Source organism: Penicillium antarcticum, assembly GCF_028974205.1.
Source record: "Penicillium antarcticum strain IBT 31339 chromosome Unknown utg000002l_segment0_segment0, whole genome shotgun sequence".
NCBI classification, from domain to species: domain Eukaryota; kingdom Fungi; phylum Ascomycota; class Eurotiomycetes; order Eurotiales; family Aspergillaceae; genus Penicillium; species Penicillium antarcticum.
The window spans coordinates 699,482-717,146 of NW_026695300.1; the positions used below are offsets into that span (position 1 = coordinate 699,482).

A 17,665-nucleotide genomic window follows, 5' to 3' on the forward strand; every position below is an offset into this window, starting at 1 on the left:
AAGAGAAGCTGAAGAGCTGGCTGGGGACAAGAGATCCGGATCGCCCTCGATGTCATCCGTGGATCGTGGAACCGCAGAAGGTGGGCGATAGCGGCCTCGGGAACAAAATGAAGTATGGGGGCAAGACCACAATTGCAAAGGATATATTCATATTGCCACATTATTGACGGGTATTTTGATATTTTGAGCATACATTTAAACCATAGATTTACTGTTGGATATTATTACAACGTATAACATTATCCTAATTACAACCTAGATAGCTGCACATCATTGGAATGGTCTCCGATGTGAGTCACAATGATTCTCTCCTTGTAGCAGCCACACTACAACAGTCTAACCAAGTTATTCAAATTAAGTTTCTCTCCAAGAATACCTAATTTTCTTTGTTATCATATGCTCTGAGAAGGAAAACAGATCAGCCCTCCCGCATCTATAGAAATGGAGTCAGTTATTGCCCACAAGGCCACCACAGTCTACTGCAATATCCAACTGACCAATAACGGCGCGCGCGTCCCTCCATGCCCCCGGAGGAGAGGCGAGGATCATCCAGGGCGCTGAGCCCGTGGGGGAGTGATAGGAGTATAACTTCATCGTCCTACCCCGTGCTCTCGACGCCATTTCCGACACGCATCTTTCTCTAACGATCCGATCCATTCCCCCGCTTTCATGCCCGTAATGTTCCTCACACGCTAACTTGCATCCTCTCCGCAATATACTTCAACTGCAGTATGTAGTCCTCTGTGCACGGTCTAATCAACCCGAGGAGGAATCATATCCCCGGGGAATCCGGGAAATCCGGTCTGATCACCACGGAATAGTTCATGGCGTGCATGCGTATGTGTTCGCGAACGGCACCTTTTCCATCCTGTGCCTGGACTTTGTCCCCTTGTCCAATTTAGATAGCTTGAGCTATACATAGTCAAGTGTTAGCTCCAAAAGGAAATCGTGCATTACGATCTTAATGCACTGTGGATTACTTATGATACAGCCGAAGCAATGCATTCATTCTACATGTATGACGAGCATTGCGCGAGAAAAAAGAAATGCTAGTAGGGCTCAGCATTAAGTTGAACATATCTAAGGGTATTTCATATTCGTTTATATATGTTCGGATCCAGTACGCTATAAACACACCTGAACAACACGATAGAATCTCAAGTTTGCGATACAGACACCGGAGAAGGGGACTTATGAGCAATTGGCAACTCGCATTCTTGACGGTAATTCCTAGATGCACTTTGCGTTATGAACCCAGCAACAATCAAGCAAATGACAGGAATAAGCTCAACCAAGAAGCCCAAAATCACGCGGGTGGCGAGCGAGCCAGTAGTCGGGTTGAGATTTTGCTTCTGAGTACACAGGTAGACGAGGCTGTAGAAGACGCGAATGCCAATGAATATAAGAGCAAATGAAATAGTCTTTAGCAACTATAGGTCAAAATCTTAGCTATCTGTCACGATACTCAGATATAGGAAGCTTACTGTTGTGCCAGCGCGACCACCGGCGCTTTTCCTCGCAGGCGTAACAAACGAGATGAAAGTTCCCCCGACCAATGCTGCCCAGCAGATTGTCAAAATTGAAATGCCTGCTTTGACAATATTTTCTGCTTTCTCAATTGGTTGCTGGTGCTTTTGCAGCTTTGCAGATCCAGCCGCAGTCAGAGCGACGCCGCCAATGACAAAGATGTGATAGAAGAGCGATAGGGCCCATTCAAGCTTTTGATCGAGACCTGATATGCGATAGATGCGACTTCATATCCGAGTTAGTTTTTTGATTGTTTGGTGGATGATTTGGTAGCCTCACGCTTCATGCAGAATACCGCTTGCCGCGAGAAGGAGAGGAGACAGTCCGACACTAGAGATGATACTCGCGGTGGGACTGGCGTTGTTGATTGCCAATGCACTTCCAATGATCCTCAAAGTGCAAAATATGAAAAGGAAAAGCCACCCAAGCAAGCCCTGACGTCCATGTTTGATGATGAGATATACTGTCGGGAAGGCGAGGGCAATATAGATGGCCAGTTCGGCTACAGACAGAGCATTCGTCATTGTAGCGTACAAAAAAATCAATCAATCAATTGTCTCTCTTGAAGCTTGAACTTGAACAACTCGTTTTTTAAGCCAGACGGGACTTTGCGAATAGCCCCCCCGAGCAGGGCGAATGCGAGCCCCTAAATATTCCATTCTCATCCCGCCGATCATAATCACCATTGCAATTTTCAATCAAAGCCAAACTTTTCCAAGAAATACTCAAGGCAGATCTTTTTCTCCTTCGAATAAGCCTCCTGTTACCACGGTGTAGGTGTATTATTTTGGGGGCTGAAAGGCTCCGTGCTTATTTTAGTATACAAGCACTGCCCCACAGTCAAAATTTCTCCAAAGATGCCCAATAAGCAGAGATTTAAGTGATTCTAATGCCACATAAATGCCATCCGTAACTTGAAATATCGAGCTAGACCCAAGCTTAGGGTACAAGTCACAGCTTTTTTCAAACCCGATACCGAGTGCACCAAACACAGCCCGGGAAGTGGGGCGTTGTCAAAAGAGCATGCAACCCGAAACCGAGACGCATCCGCCCGAGAAATGCCTGCAGAAGTTTAGCCTTGAATTATTTGACGTATCAGATCGACTTGGGAGTGTCTCATCTGGTAACATGTTTGACTATTTTAAGGTTCGTTGCACCCATTACCTAGAACAAATATCTCAAAGCTTTTTGCGTGCGAGTCATGTTTTGATAAGAGTTTCAGGTGCGTCTTTGCGCCGAAATGTAGGTATAAGCAATCCATGATTTCAAGAATACCTGTTGACAATGAACCATAATATAGATCACAGAGACTCGTGGGAATCACTCTCAGACGAACCCGCTTAGCCTTAACTTTTACCGGATACCACCGCATGCACTCCAAAGTAGTGAGGATAGAACAAAGATTTAGCTCAATGTAAATCTCACATTGCCAAGTAGCGTCGATTGGGAGTTCAGACGAGAGCATGAGGCGAGTGGAACCAGGAGAACGAAGAAACCCAGTGAACCGATTCTGTGTCAATGAATTATGATCAATGTGTGCGGTATAGACAGATTGGAAAAGAAAAGATCCCGAGATAATTGCAAGAACCTTTCAAGTAGACTAGATTGACATCTTTAGAAGAAGCACGCTGATGAGAGAATGTGACTCTGGTCCCTGAATTAATCTGGCTTATAAATGACATGTTAGTTTACATGCACCGCCAAACTCTACCTCTGCCCCTCTACTAACGGTCGGCATTTATTCTACATCCGCATTCACTAGTTTACGGAGAAATGGATACCACAATCCTCTAGAGCCATAGTATCGTACGATAATATATTAATATGATAGTAAAGCCAAGGACGGAAGGTGTGACCCTAACCCCGCACATGTGAACAGCATACAAAAGAGAAATAACTCATAGAAACTTTGCAATATGAGCAAGAAGGCTAAAACAGCCCTATTAATGGGTTCCGAGCGTCGGTCAGGTGGGCACACAGTCATCATACATAGTAAGGGTCGGAGCGTATTCGCGATACATTCCTAGCGAGGCTCCGGCGATGATGCCTATTTAGTCTTCACAAACTATAGCTGCAGAAGAATGATATAGTGCCCTACATATGCAGAGAATATTTACTGCCATTTCTTGGCTATTCTTGCCCGATTGAGGGTTTCGCTCTGGCCGCTTTTAATCCCTGAGTAAACGTGGGCATGACCTTAGCGCTACCCCGACATATTCACTAAGTCACTTTAACCCTAGTCAAGCGCCACAGGAAGCAACTGTGCCCCGCATTCCACCTGAACGACACCTCAAGAAGCACACCACGCTTGCTCTATATATCTCTTGAATGGAGTTTAGTCTTGTGCCTACGTCATTCTAATTATGTGGCTTACAATATCCAGACCGCCAGTTTTGGACCTATGATAAGTAATTTGAAGCTGACAGACAGTAGAGGATATCAGCCATCTATGTTCCGGAACTTAGCAGTTGCTGATTAATATTCAAGAATCCTTCTTTGGATAATGCAAAGTGTGGTTCCTACCGAGCAATTTCTGGATTTCTAGATAGCCTCAAGCGGTCAAAGGGGCTCATACAATGACAGAGACAGGCAAAGAAAATAGAGAATCAGCAAAGCTTGTTACTGATAGCCCCTCACACATATTTCCATGGGTGACTAGCCCGGAAATTGCTGTGTTGTATCTTTTGACCAAATGGTACATGTCTCATCTCATCTCGAAGCCGATTATTGAGAAGTTTCAATGAAAAAGGGAATATTCAATACATGGAACAAAGTGAATATTGTTCGATTACTATATTCTTTCCAGTACTAATGCTCAGCGGATATGATATATCCAATAGAGGGCTAAAATTAAACGCCAAGTAATTGAACTATTGATTCTAGGCATCAACTCCACCCCAGCACCGTATGCACCATTCCCATAAAGCGGCAGGTACATAGATAAATCCCCGAAGACCAACCGGTGCCTTGACGATCCCCCGGAAGCAACGGAGAAGACTCTACGCGGGGCGGGGTTGGCGCCGATCCTGTCGAACGGTGGAGACGCCTTTTGTCCCCGTTTCTGCTTTTTGTGCCCAATTTGCATCCACATGCTAAGATTGAATAATCCTTTCGGCGCAAAATGTCTTTTTTTGAGTTTGTTGGCATGGCCCGTGGCTTGAGACTTCCGGAAACCCATCTCAAACTCGTTCTAGCGTCAACAAAACGGCTTTCAATGCATAAGACATACTTGTCTTGGCCCGATGGTTGCATTCAAGGCCCCATGATGATCAGCGCCCCCTTTACCTGCCTCGGTAGAGGATTAGAATCACGTTCACAAGATGCACGACCAAATGTGCGTTATATAGCATCTATACCGAGTCACATCCCTTTGTTTTTTCATCCAGCATTCTCGCCTTGTCTCTTCCCTATAGAGCAAGAAGATGGCCTTGTCCATTGTCCGCATGGTGCGCCTCGCCCTGGTGGGCTTCATGGCCTTGCTGTCAATTGCTGCAGCTCTTCCCGCGGAAGATGTGGCTATTCGTGCTATTCCACAGGACCCCAGCACCGATCCGTTCTACCAGCCTCCCGCTGGCTTTGAGTCTCAAGCTCCTGGAACAATTCTACGCCAGCGAAAGATCAGTGCCTCGTTCTTTGGGTTGATTCTCAACCCGGTGAGGGCGTACCAGGTGTTATACCGCACCACTGCAATCAATGGCTCGGCCATCTCGACCGTGACTACGATCTTCAAGCCGCTCATCGCCAAGAATGATCGTTTTATTTCTTTCCACACGGCATATGATAGCTCGGCGGTCAAGTGCAACCCTAGTTATAGCTACCAGCTGGGTGCTCCACAGACCGATTTGATCTCGTCGGTGGAGACGCTCATTATCGAGGCATATCTCCTTCTTGGATATACTGTTGCCTCCCCAGACTACGAGGGACCTGATGCGGCATTTGGCCCAGGCCGCCTCGAAGGAATGGGTGTATTGGACGGTATTCGCGCTGTGAACAATTTCAAAGATACTCTTGGTCTCAAGAACCCTATGGTTGTTGGCGTTGGATATTCAGGCGGTGCCCTAGCTACCGGCTGGGCAGCATCCCTGCATCCAAGCTACGCACCAGAATTGAACATCAAGGGCTGGGTACAAGGCGGTACCCCGTCAAACTTGACAGGCACTTTGGTTTTCATCGACGACACGGCTTTCGCTGGCTTCCTTCCCACGGCCGTAGTTGGGCTTTCAAAGCCAAGTGCCTACGGTGCCGAGCTGAACCCAATCCTTGATGGGATCTTGACAGACGAAGGCCGATCCAAGCTCGACTTCGCGGCAACTCACTGCGCCGTTGAGAATCTGTTCAGCTTCGGTGAGATGTCCCTGTTCAGCACCAATATTCAAAGCCTTGGCCGGGGTCTCCTCACCGAGCCAACCATCAAGTCCGTTATGGACAAGAACACCATGGCTGTCAACAAGGCTGAAACACCCACTGTACCGGTATTTGTATACCACGCCACTCAGGATGAGGTCATCCCATACGATAATGCCTCGACAATGGTCAACTCCTGGTGTGGTTGGGATGCGAATGTCAAGTTCACAACTTACGCCAACGGTGGCCACGCAACAACCGAGCTCATCAGTCTCCCGGATGCTCTCAAGTTCGTGGAGAATGCATTTGCAGGCAAGGTTGCCAGTGGTTGCACCAAGAACACTGAGCTGTCAAGTATTCTGAACCCCATTGCTCTGGGTGTTGCACTCGAGCCGCTTCTTCTGAAGCTCGTTGAAGCGCTGGCCCAGCTGGGTAAGCAGGATGCGAATGTCAAGAGCGATACCAAGGTACTTGCTCAGACTGTTCCTACCTGATTTCGTTACCTGTGCTGGTGATCTTGGATACATATAAACCAGGCTGTAATGTGTTTATGATATATGCTGTCTCGGACAGTGATGTTCTTATCTGACTGCATTCTATATCCTGTGTGTGGGACGCCATCTGTATATATTGCGCAGATGCTTTCATCAGAACATAATACATACCACCATTCCGAATGGAATTGAATCTTGCGGTTAACTTATCTACTTGGTCTTCAACCGGGTTATATAAATCACGTAACTGTACATGGCGAATTAGCTAATGGGCTCTTATAACATCACATTTTACTGTAGAGATCTACCCATCTACACAATATTTCCGGTTGGCATAGGAAGCAGACATTAGTTAATCACGACCATGCCCCGGCTCTCGTCACATCAACTATCGCACAACGCCCCACTTGGCTTGCAGTAGTATATCTCAGATGTGATCTCGGTGGCGGATCGGACCGGATCAAATTCATCACGAAGTGAGCTTGGACATCGTCACATAGCACTGGATCTAGTAGTGAAACTGTCGGTTCTACGCGCGCTTTGCTCCGTTAAACGGTGGGCCATCTGGCAAACTCTGGTATGGACAGGTTGGCTCGTGCTCACATACGTAGTCTCCAGGTCTATGAGGCTGGCCTAGCGTGCATGATGAAAGGGAGTTCACGGTGAAGAATAGAATCATGGCGATTAGGCAGTTTTACTTCTCTTTGGTTTCGGATGATAGTCAATTGAATGGTTTGCGGCAATTGCAAAGCCACTGCCAGACCGAATCAAGTTAGAGCTTGCGACTACACTTGGAATATTGGTGTGTTTTTTTGCCTATCCTTCCGGAGCTGTTGCTGGGGCCCCTTGCCATTTGCCGGATGCTTGGTGGATTGTTACTTTCCTCTCACAATTACAGTATATCTACACAATGGAGGCGCTAGAAACTTCGCTTTAGTGATAACTTTAACGTACTTGAAATATGCAATCTTATTTCTCTCTAAACCAAATTAGTCTTCTATTAAAATCATTGGACTCCTTGTTCGTGCAGTTGGAGGCAAGTCGCGCTTATATCGGCAGACGCCTGTTCCCTGTACTGTTCTCGTGACACCCTAGGCCTCGAGACTTCCCGCAAATGATTTATGCTTCAACCCCCATGAAAGACATAGAATAAGAGTGACAGGAAAATGAGATAAGAAGATCACACAAAGAAACCCAGAAAAGGTAGGCTGCTACCCCTGCATAACCCTAGAGATCGCGGTCTATAGATCAGCAAGAATGCGGAGAAGGTCAGGCTCCCCCGTCACGAATGAGAGAATATGACGTGTTTGACACAGTGTGACGAATGAAAGTAGGCATAGCTCCAGACATCAGACATACTGGACATACCCTGTCAACCCTGTATATGTGAATCTATAAGGAGCTATCAGCTGCAGTGATCACATCATGGAGATCAGCCGCTTATCAGTACCAGGGAACGGATGCGGGTACGCGACCGTGAACAGTGATGTTATGACAGTTAGAGAGAATAGCATTACATGTGCTGCATAGTGTATAATAGAGAGAGAGAGAGAGAATAATAAAATAGTGAATATACGGCAAGGAGGCCACAGAGGTTAATGTCAACGTGAAGCAAGAACAAAACATCAGAGCCTCGTGTGGCGGAGATCGAGTCACCGGGTGTGCGTCACAGAGGTTATCTCTTATTACACCTCACACCTCAGACCTCCTCTCATTGCTTCCCCCTTCTATGTGCTCTTAGTCCCTCCACGTTGTGACTCACCCCCAGAATCTCTTGTTGATGCGGAGAAGCTCTAGAACGTGCTCCGAAGGTCCTAGACCGGAGTCCCATCAATACTGCGTATTCATTCGTTAAGCGCCTCACTTCAGTATCGTGGATCTGTTAGCATGGACTGCAGCTCAGGACCCATCGCTGCCCGATTGCTCCCCTGATAACAGATCCGGTGATAACGCTCCTCCACGGTAGGCAACGACAACCATGCTTCATCCATTTCATGGCTGACACTGTTAGGGCCCATCATGCATCAGCATCCCCGATCACCGGCGGTGCCTTCTTCAGCGCCATCCTTCCCCTCCAGACCGACGACTCGGGACGACCTCAGAGACCAAGACTCTACCCCAAGCTTCCCCACCGTGGACATGGGGTCGAATTCAGCCAGGGGGCTAGGGATAGAGCCTGGATCTCAACCTGAACAGGCGAGGAATGCGGCTCCGGCCAAGGAAGCGCTGGCTCGATTGAATCAGATAATCTCGGTATGGTCCCCCAGATTGCCCTTCGGGCTTATCAGGACAGTCGGTTGATCGTTGATCTCATGGTAGAATTACCACACGAAAGCCGCTCTTATCATCTTGCACTCGCGTGTTGCGCTCCCTCCATCATTCACCAAGGGCTCCGAATCCCCGAGAGTGAACCGCTGGGTAGGTAACCCCTCACAAGTCCTTGAGTCCTTGCGGGCGGCAATGCACAGCTGAAGTAACGGGCGCTGATTGTTCATTTCATCTAGTTCAACGTCGAATTAGAGGATACCGATATTCTGAGAGAACCCCTGCGACTTTGGAGGACATGCGATGCCACGGAGAATCGGCCACCGCCCCTCGTTATCGAAACCTACCTTGACACAAAAGGCCTCACAAATAACCAGAGTCTGGTCATTCTGGATGAGAATGGGAAGAGATGGGACGTGCGCGAGTCGCTCACGGCACTCCGAGGCCATGCGAAGCCATACCAGTCAGATAGTGACGAGATCATTCTGGAGCGATGGAAGATCGAGTTGGGAGAGTCAGCGAGCAGGCCTCCAGCTGATTTGGGCTCCATATTGCCGACGGTGTACAAGAAAAGCATCGTGCTCTTCCGATCCTTGTTCACATACTCCAAGTTCTTGCCTGCGTGGAGGTTTTCGAAGCGCAACAAGAAGTCACGCAGGAGCCCGGCTCTCCAGATCAAGTATAGAGTGGTAGATGCAGGCGCACACCGAGACGCGTCTATTGATCATTTGACGGCTCCGTTGAGTGAGGGCAGTGAAAAGGTGGCGGACACTTACAGCTTTGGTATCACGGAGTCGCCTGCGGGTCCTTTCTCAGTGCAAGTCACATATCGCACGAACTGTGACTTTCGCGTGGATGATTCAGAGGCTTTGTTGAGCTCGCGGTTCATGGGTGCCGACGACGAGATCTTCCGTCCGTCGTTGCCTTCAGAGGATATCAATCGCCTCAACCCTGAAGTGGGTTCGGTACCGGTAGAAAGAAGGACAGTCGAGAATCCTGACTGCACGCGCGCATACGGAAGTCTGTCAACGTTCCATCAAGTTGGTCCCGCGACGGGGGCAAGCCCAATCTCAGCATTGCGCGCACTCAGGGATTCTGGCGCAACGTCACCTTCTCCAACAGATTCCCCAAAGAAGCTTCTTCCTCCTGCCAAAGTGGTGCCTACTGGCCGAGCCGCCCAAATCGCCGGCGAGAGTGGCCCATCCAGCTTCCCTCGTCGCCCTTCTGTTTCCTTTCAACCCTTCAAAGCTCCCCCTCTATCTGCTTCCCCGGCTCTCGCAGATTCTCCCTTAGGCATCTCTCCTCGTAATACGTCCTCTCGCATGCAGACTGGCACATCTGCCGATTCACGCTTCATGCCTCCCCCTTCTTCGGCCGCTTCTGCGCGCCGTCCTCTGTCCATTCCATCCGAACAAGCCATTTCAGCTTCCAACTCCGCATCTCCCAAGCCAGCTACTCCTATTTCTCGATACAGCAGCTCTTTCAGTCACCGACGAGGCCGTCTCTCTGCAGGGGCAAATAGACTCGACGATGATCATTCGAGCGGCAGAGCGAGTGCTACCTCGTCCAACGCTCAGCCTGGATCCGGCCTACTGGCAGAAGCAACTGGCACCAGCGCAGAGTCAATCCACGCTGACGATGAGAACATCTCTGACTTCCTCAAAATGCTTGACTCCAAGAAGGATTTATTAAAGTCTTCTACTTCGGCATCCTTGCAGTCTGGTACGCAGAGACTCTCCTCCACTCAACTTGCTCTGAATCGCTTCCGAGCGATGCGCGACTCCAATGATGTTTTGTCGGATTCTATGTCAGCTTCTATGCAAGGACATCGCCCTTCGATCTCTTCAAGCAAGCAGCTCTCGGGAGTTCCGCCTATGGTTTCGGGCACCTCAGTTTCCACAGCATCTTCCCCAGGAAAGCCTATCTCTCCGCACACTCCTCACACCCCTCATACTCCTGCTATCCGTTCCCGTCTGAGCTCCAACAGCGTTGCCGATGATATCGAGATTGATCACCGACGGATTCCTCGCATCGAGCATGACTCTCCGCTGGAAGAGCATCCAAGCATGGAGGGTACCCAGGGACCTTCTTCCACTGCCGGTGCTATCGACATTCCTACCTCGCCCCGCGTTTTCTCCCCTGCTTATCGTCGCTCGAGCTCCGCTGCTCAGCGTCGGGCGCCTGTCACCGGTGACGATGATGATATCTTCCCCTTCGGTCTGCGCAGCCTCAGTCTCGGAGCCGATGACCGCCCAGCTGTTAGCCTGGAGGCCACTCAGCCACAGAACGAATACGTGAGCTCTGATGCCACCACCTACGATGGTCAGAAGGGACAGCAGTCCTCCATCGAAGACCCAAGTGCGCCCTCTGCGTCTACTGGTGGTCCATACAGAGACGGTGCCTCCCTTCGCGGCCAGATGTCCGGACCAACAGGAGCATCCGCCTCCTCCAACCCCCACCTCTACCAGCCTCGCTTCGCCAGTTCTCGCGGCCGAGGAAACTCCGGCGGTCACTCACTAAGCTCTGCATCCAGCAGTCTCGCCCGCGGTGCCAACATCCCACCTCACCTGGTCGAACGCGATCAAGACCGTGACGGCAATGCCAGCGGAAGCAACAGCGGAAACTCAACCATGGAAATCCGCCGCGGCTCAATACAGCGCCCCGGGATGGGACGTACCTTCTCATCACAAGCACCGGAAGACGACGAGCCCCTGCTTTTCGCCATGAGTGACTTTGGTGCCTCTCGCCGCAGCTTGGAGGAGAACCGTGGCAACCATGGCGGTGCAGACTCCGCTGCAGGTTCGCGACGTGGTAGTGGGAGACGGGGAGCTGGGCTCCCGAACTTCCATATCTGGTGATCTCAAGATCTACGTCGAGGATGCCAAGATCTATCTTGAACTTTCACCGGCATCATGTTTGATTATGCCCTTCACTTCTTTTTTATCCTCACTTCATCCACTTTGCTTTTTACTTCTCACCGCTTCAGCTCGCTTCGTTTCTCAACTCTCGTCTTCCTGGCTTTAAAATGCTTTGTCTTTTTGCGCGCGTCGGCTGCTGTCATAGACTGAATCCCCCAGCTACAGACTGATTACTGCAATGTGCATAGAGTGTGTTTGATTGTTTTTTGTCTTTTTTTTTGGTTTGAATTTGGAGTTAACATGGTATTCTCTGTTGTTTGTTTTCTTCTCTGGGATCTACACGACTACTTTTTAATGTGACCGTGGCAGCTTCTACATGATTGATATGACATGATGATTATCTGGGACTTGTCTGTGCTCTGTCTTAATCTTTTCCTTGGGCTAGATTTTGAGTCTGGTGTGATAGTTTCAGTTTGTTGAATTTGATTGAATACAAGTTGAATCTGTCCTTATCAGGTCAATCTTAGCCTATAACATAGTTATATTCTCATGTGGGCTACTATCAAGTATCCAGCGATTCATTCGACAGAAGGTATGATTTCGGATTTGCAATGGCGGAGTTTGGTGTTTTGGTATCCAATTGACGTGTCACATGGGGTTCGGCTATACTATATTTGTTAAATTTTGGATGTTGACGGTTCTGAAGCACTTGTCGGGCTTGATTCTGGCCACGTTACTACTATTGAACTTATCACAGCCTAATTATTGTGTTATTACCCACCTTCATGCTTTTGCCGCGTGTATCTGCAGAGGCGGAGGTGACCCGGTAGATATATCCAGCTATCCAGCTACTCATATGCGTGCAGAGGATGGGCAGGTGCGTCATGCATATCACTGAAGCTGTTACATCTAGACCCTCAAAACTGATGGCTCTATTTCTACAACTTGATGACAGGAGTACACTTGAAGATCAGGTTGGCGATCTATCACCACATGGTCTTGCTCCAAGCACCCGCCGCCGCTTGGCCTACACTGTGTAGATCTTACTGCTGTAGATCAGGAGTGCAGATGCATGGTGTCAAATGTGAAACTCGGCCAATGATTCTCATGGATCTTCTAGTGGATCCATTGCCTGTGGGCCCAAAGAGCTTCATGCTTCAACGCGTATCATTTTAAACATTCTCGAAGAAACTGTATTCCTGTCTAATGCCTATTCCCAACTATGAATATATGTAATTTACAGAATCGTTATTAACACAAATGATGTAGCCACAGCGAAGGAACAAAACATGAAACAACAACAAACGCCAGGGTATTGTACACTCAAATAATTATAGACATATCCCGTATATCCTCCTCAATCACTGCCCAAGCCTTAGGCAGCAAATTGGCCTGGAGACAATAATTCCCGCCATGATCCTTCCCAAGCATCCACAAACAATTGAGCGCTGTCCATGTCGAACCAAGACTGTGAATGTAGTATGTAACCATCCTCCCAGGAGGGTTCTTTCTCCCCTCCGCCTTATCACCCTGCTTAACAACTGCCGGACCAAACCTTGCAGCTTTGATAAGTTCCGCCTTGTTCAGGTTATTAACCAGCATGACAGACCCCTGCGGCTCGCCATAGAACAGACTGGGACTACCAGTGGACTCAATATCCTGCCTCCAAGAGTTCAGCAAGCTCCTCGTCTGAGCCTCGGAATTCTGATCATCACGATGCTTCCGATGACAGAGCGCAATAGACCCAAGAGGCCCCCTCGCCATCTCCACCGAAAGGAACGTATAAACGCCCAGCATCAAATTCTGCAAATAAACCCCTTCCCCCTCAAACAAACTGGGAAGCCGAAACCGCGCATTGGAAAATGTCAAAATCGTAATCGGCCTAGGCTTCGGCAAAGAAGAAGCCATAGCCCTCGTAATCCACGCCGTGAGAATATCCCCATCACTCACAGACGGCGTAGTCCCACCACCAGGATAAGAAGTCTCAATCTCGCCAGTGATGCGCGTACGCAGCCGGGCGAACGCCTCCTTGGGAAGGAAAATAGCCCGCAACTCCCAAGAAGGATTAAACATCCTATCCCAGAGATTGCGCGAAATAAACTTCGTCTTGGCCATCCCCTTCAGCCTTTTCTGATCCAGACCAAGACCCGCATCCTCGGAAACTCCAACCCCATCTAGGATATCCTTAGACACGCCCAGCACGTCGGGGACGTCTTCTTCCCGTCCGGCTAGGATGAGTGACCACGCCTGGAGGAGCTCCTTGTGGCCTATTTCATCCATGAGGACTTGAGGCCAGCTGAGCGCGACGAGAGTCGCGTCTTTGAACGAGGTGACGTGGAGAAAGATCGGTGGCGCGTTCTGGTGGATCATTTCTTCCAGCGTCAGTGGGTGATAGGGGCTTGCTGCGAATGAACGAAAGTCATTGTGGCTGATTGGCTGGGTTGAGGGGCCCCTGGTTGGTTGGGGCATCCGTGCTACCACAGGATGCTCTTCGATTCTCATGTCGAAGGTGTCGTGTGTGAATGCCACGGCTGGATGCTCGTGGGTGAATTCATATGGGACGTGGATTTCCAATTTGCCGTTTGGCTGTTTTCTATTAGCCTGTGAAGGGGATGTGAGAATTGAAGGAGAAATCAATGGAGCAAGGGGAGACTGAGGAAGAGGTAAATTTGTGTATCTATACCTTTGTTCGAAGTCGACCGCCCAACTTCCTCCAATTGCCCATGTCCAATAATTCAGACAACGAATCTCGTAACATCTCCGCGTCCAGCACATCATTAAAGCGCATGGACCAGCTTACACAATCGCGATTGAACTTGGTGTCGTCCAGCAGGTGCAGGGGATATGTGTCCCCGGGCACATCGTAATACCGATGCTTTTCCATCATTGCAGAGGAAAAAAACACGAATCACCCGCGGGGCGATTCGTGGGAAAGGGCTTTAAATTGTAGCAAGATAAACATCCAAACTAGTGGAAAAGAGGAAAGAAAAAAAAAGAGGGAAAAAGGAGACTAACAAACCAAAAATCGGATCTCGGTTTGCCGATCACCTCACGGGTCAGATCCTGCTGGAGATCCTGGGTTTAGATGCTATTGCTGTTCGTGCAAACTATTGAACCCAGTGAGTTGCAGGAGCCATGGAGAACTGACCTCGCTATTCACGATCTCCAGGCTCGAACGGATCCCTGCAGATCCCCGTAGAAAGTAACCTGCAGCTAATGGGCGGGTCTGGGATCGACTAGACTCTCGGAGCTTTTAGTGCCCACTTCTCCTGATTTCTTCCGTTCGACCGAGTCGTACGTACCCGCGATGCATGTACGGCGGTGGAATTGAGTGCTATTCCAACCATTGGCAACTAGACGCAAAGTCGAGTGAAGTAGAGCATGACAGATCATCGATTTCACCCCAACGTGGAAAGTCAACCTCGACGAACGTATCGCCATGTGTGCCCCCACTCGGCACTATCGATGATCACCACGTGGCTCATACACTATGACTCATTTGGAATGGGTGAACTTGAAACAATTGACTTCGTTACGGATCATGGGCTTCCATGGAGGCATCTAAATACATTGAACATCCGATTTTTTTACCCTTCTAACAACCCTCTCCTCACGCTTATGCGATGTAGGTAGAGGCAGACACGTCACCACCACGGCCGGTCCAGTTGACGTGGATGTCCTTGCCCTCGGGGAAGGTCTCGCTGGCGAACTCGGGCTTGATGCGGAAAGTGTGGGCACCGAAGTAGTCACGCTGAGCCTGGAGCAGGTTGGCGGGGAGGTCCTTGGTGCGGTAGCCGTCGTAGAAGCTGAGGGCGGTGGTGAAGGCGGGGGAGGGAATACCCCAGAGAGCAGTCTTGCTGATCACGTTACGCCAGCCATCCTGGGCAGTGGTGATGGCCTTGAGGAAGAAGTCATCGAAGAGCAGGTTCTCGAGGTCGGGGTTCTTGGTGTAGGCGTTGGTGATGTCCTTGAGGAAGACGGAGCGGATAATGCAACCACCGCGCCACATGAGGGCAATGGAAGGCTTGTTGAGCTTCCACTTGTACTCCTTGGCGGCCTATACCGAAAGAGGTTAGATCATGTTTAACGGTTAATTGGAGCGGGAATCTTACCTCCTGCATGAGCATGAAGCCCTGAGCGTAGGAGATGATCTTGGAGGCGTAGAGGGCCTGCTCGAGGTCGTTGACAAAGGTGGCCTTGTCACCCTCGAACTTGGGAGTAGGACCGGGGAGGATGGAGCTGGCCTTGGTACGCTCATCCTTGAGGGCAGAGAGACAGCGAGAGAAGACAGCCTCACCGATCAGGGTGACGGGCATACCAAGGTCAAGGGCGTTGATAGCAGTCCACTTGCCGGTACCCTTCTGGCCAGCCTTGTCAAGGATCTTCTCGACGAGAGGAGTGCCATCGTTGTCATTGTAGTAGAGGATATCACGGGTGATCTCGATAAGGAACGAGTCAAGAACACCAGTGTTCCACTTGGCGAAAACATCACCGATCTCCTTGTTGGAGAGACCGAGACCGCGCTTCATAATGTCGTAGGCCTGCATACTGTCAGTAGGGCTTTATTTCTTGGGACTTGGGCGTTCTTACCTCGCAAATCAGCTGCATGTCACCGTACTCAATACCGTTGTGAACCATCTTGACGAAGTGACCAGCACCCTCATCACCGACCCAATCGCAGCAGGGTTGCGACTTGCCGTCGCTGTCCTCAGACTTGGCGGAGATGCTCTGGAAGATGTCCTTAATATAAGGCCAGGCCTCTTCGTTACCACCGGGCATGATGGAAGGACCGTAACGGGCACCCTCCTCACCACCGGAGACACCGCTGCCGACGAAGCGGATGCCCTTACCCTGGAGGTATTGGGTGCGGCGGTTGCTGTCGGGGAAGTGGGAGTTTCCACCGTCAATGACGATGTCACCCTCCTCGAGGAAGGGAAGGAGGGACTCGATGAAGTCATCGACGGGCTTGCCGGCCATGACGAGGAGCATGATACGACGGGGACGCTTGAGCTTGGAGCAGAACTCCTGGATAGAGTGAGCACCGACAATGTTGTCGTTACCTAATTGAAAAGGAAATGAGCATTTGCCATTGTTGATCTCCAATCCTCACTGAAGCTTACCCTTAGCCTCGTTGGCCAAGAAACGGTCAACCTTAGCAGTTGTGCGGTTGAACGCGCAGACCTTGAAGCCGTGGTCGGCAACATTCATGATGAGGTTCTGGCCCATGACGGCCAGACCGATGAGGCCGAAATCGCAATCAGCACTAGGGATAGGCGCCGGGGCGCCGACATTAATGCCGGCGAGACGGGCGCTATAGTCAGCGAGAATGTCTCTTGTCAATAGCTGGGTAAAATCACAAAAGGATAGAAGAAGGAGCTCAATCCGTGAGGTTCCGAGGATGACCACACTTCGAAATCTCCATGGTTTTCATCTTGCGGGGAAGCTATACAGATCAAGTGTAGAGCTCCGCAGGCTGATTGAGCAACATTGAGCAACATTGGCAATGCACTCTGCACTCTGTTCTGCAATCCGCAGGATGTGTAACCACGGGGATGTCGGGATGGAGGGGTGGAGGGGTAGTGGGTAGGTAGAAGGGCAAGGGCAGAAGGTAATGGGGAGGACAGCAGAGAGTACTCACGCAGCCATGATTATTAGATCTGATGGAAATGATGGAGAGAAAGATGAAGTGGTAGAGGGAAGAAGAAGTTAAAGAGGGGGATTTCAATGACCGGCTGACGGAGCAACTCTTCCGTCATCTGGTGGGACTTTGGGGGGGTAACGCGGTACCTCAACATCCTAACTGTCTCCGGTGTAGCGCCAAGTATCCGGTACAGGAGCAGAGTCGTCCGAGTCTCAGTCCACTCGGGTTCTGATCGGGGTTGGGCATTTCCGCTTGATTACACTCTATACGATATGTAATACAATACGCACTCAACGTTGGATTATATGCAATTATTCCTGCATGCAGCTTATACTTCTCTACGGGAGCGGGGCATGGAGGGGTAGGAACTTCAATTGCAGTGTAATGAGTGGGAGGAATAGTGGGAGGAATGGTAGGGAAGTTGCTTATAAAGTGCGCGAATATTGGGACTGTATCCGAATCTCCCACGCTTTCCACATATCGGTGAACAGTTCAGGTGAAGGTCGACGGAGAAACTCTTCACTTGCCGATACTCT

General features: G+C 49.8%; 5 protein-coding genes across 5 annotated transcripts; 2 read left to right on the forward strand and 3 right to left on the reverse strand.

Moving 5' to 3' along the window:
• Positions 1–1,157: 1,157 nt before the first annotated feature.
• N7508_001252 (uncharacterized protein) lies at positions 1,158–2,051 on the reverse strand (the record flags this gene model as incomplete). Its single annotated transcript, XM_058459318.1, has 3 exons — positions 1,158–1,430; positions 1,485–1,752; positions 1,807–2,051. 3 exons carry the CDS (start codon positions 2,049–2,051, stop codon positions 1,158–1,160), a joined length of 786 nt encoding a protein of 261 aa, XP_058322850.1.
• Positions 2,052–4,949: 2,898 nt separating this feature from the next.
• N7508_001253 (uncharacterized protein) lies at positions 4,950–6,365 on the forward strand (the record flags this gene model as incomplete). The annotated part of the gene is made up of 1 exon (XM_058459319.1): positions 4,950–6,365. One exon carries the CDS (start codon positions 4,950–4,952, stop codon positions 6,363–6,365), a length of 1,416 nt encoding a protein of 471 aa, XP_058322851.1.
• Positions 6,366–8,384: 2,019 nt separating this feature from the next.
• N7508_001254 (uncharacterized protein) lies at positions 8,385–11,488 on the forward strand (the record flags this gene model as incomplete). The annotated part of the gene is made up of 3 exons (XM_058459320.1): positions 8,385–8,618; positions 8,685–8,783; positions 8,870–11,488. The coding sequence occupies 3 exons, from the start codon at positions 8,385–8,387 to the stop codon at positions 11,486–11,488; spliced, it is 2,952 nt and encodes a 983-aa protein (XP_058322852.1).
• A 1,323-nt stretch (positions 11,489–12,811) lies between these two features.
• N7508_001255 (uncharacterized protein) lies at positions 12,812–14,372 on the reverse strand (the record flags this gene model as incomplete). Its single annotated transcript, XM_058459321.1, has 2 exons — positions 12,812–14,074; positions 14,172–14,372. 2 exons carry the CDS (start codon positions 14,370–14,372, stop codon positions 12,812–12,814), a joined length of 1,464 nt encoding a protein of 487 aa, XP_058322853.1.
• Positions 14,373–15,104: 732 nt separating this feature from the next.
• Positions 15,105–17,134, reverse strand: N7508_001256 (NADP(+)-dependent, decarboxylating phosphogluconate dehydrogenase; the record flags this gene model as incomplete). Its single annotated transcript, XM_058459322.1, has 5 exons — positions 15,105–15,545; positions 15,601–16,029; positions 16,079–16,548; positions 16,609–16,820; positions 17,127–17,134. 5 exons carry the CDS (start codon positions 17,132–17,134, stop codon positions 15,105–15,107), a joined length of 1,560 nt encoding a protein of 519 aa, XP_058322854.1.
• Between the last annotated feature and the right edge of the window lie 531 nt (positions 17,135–17,665).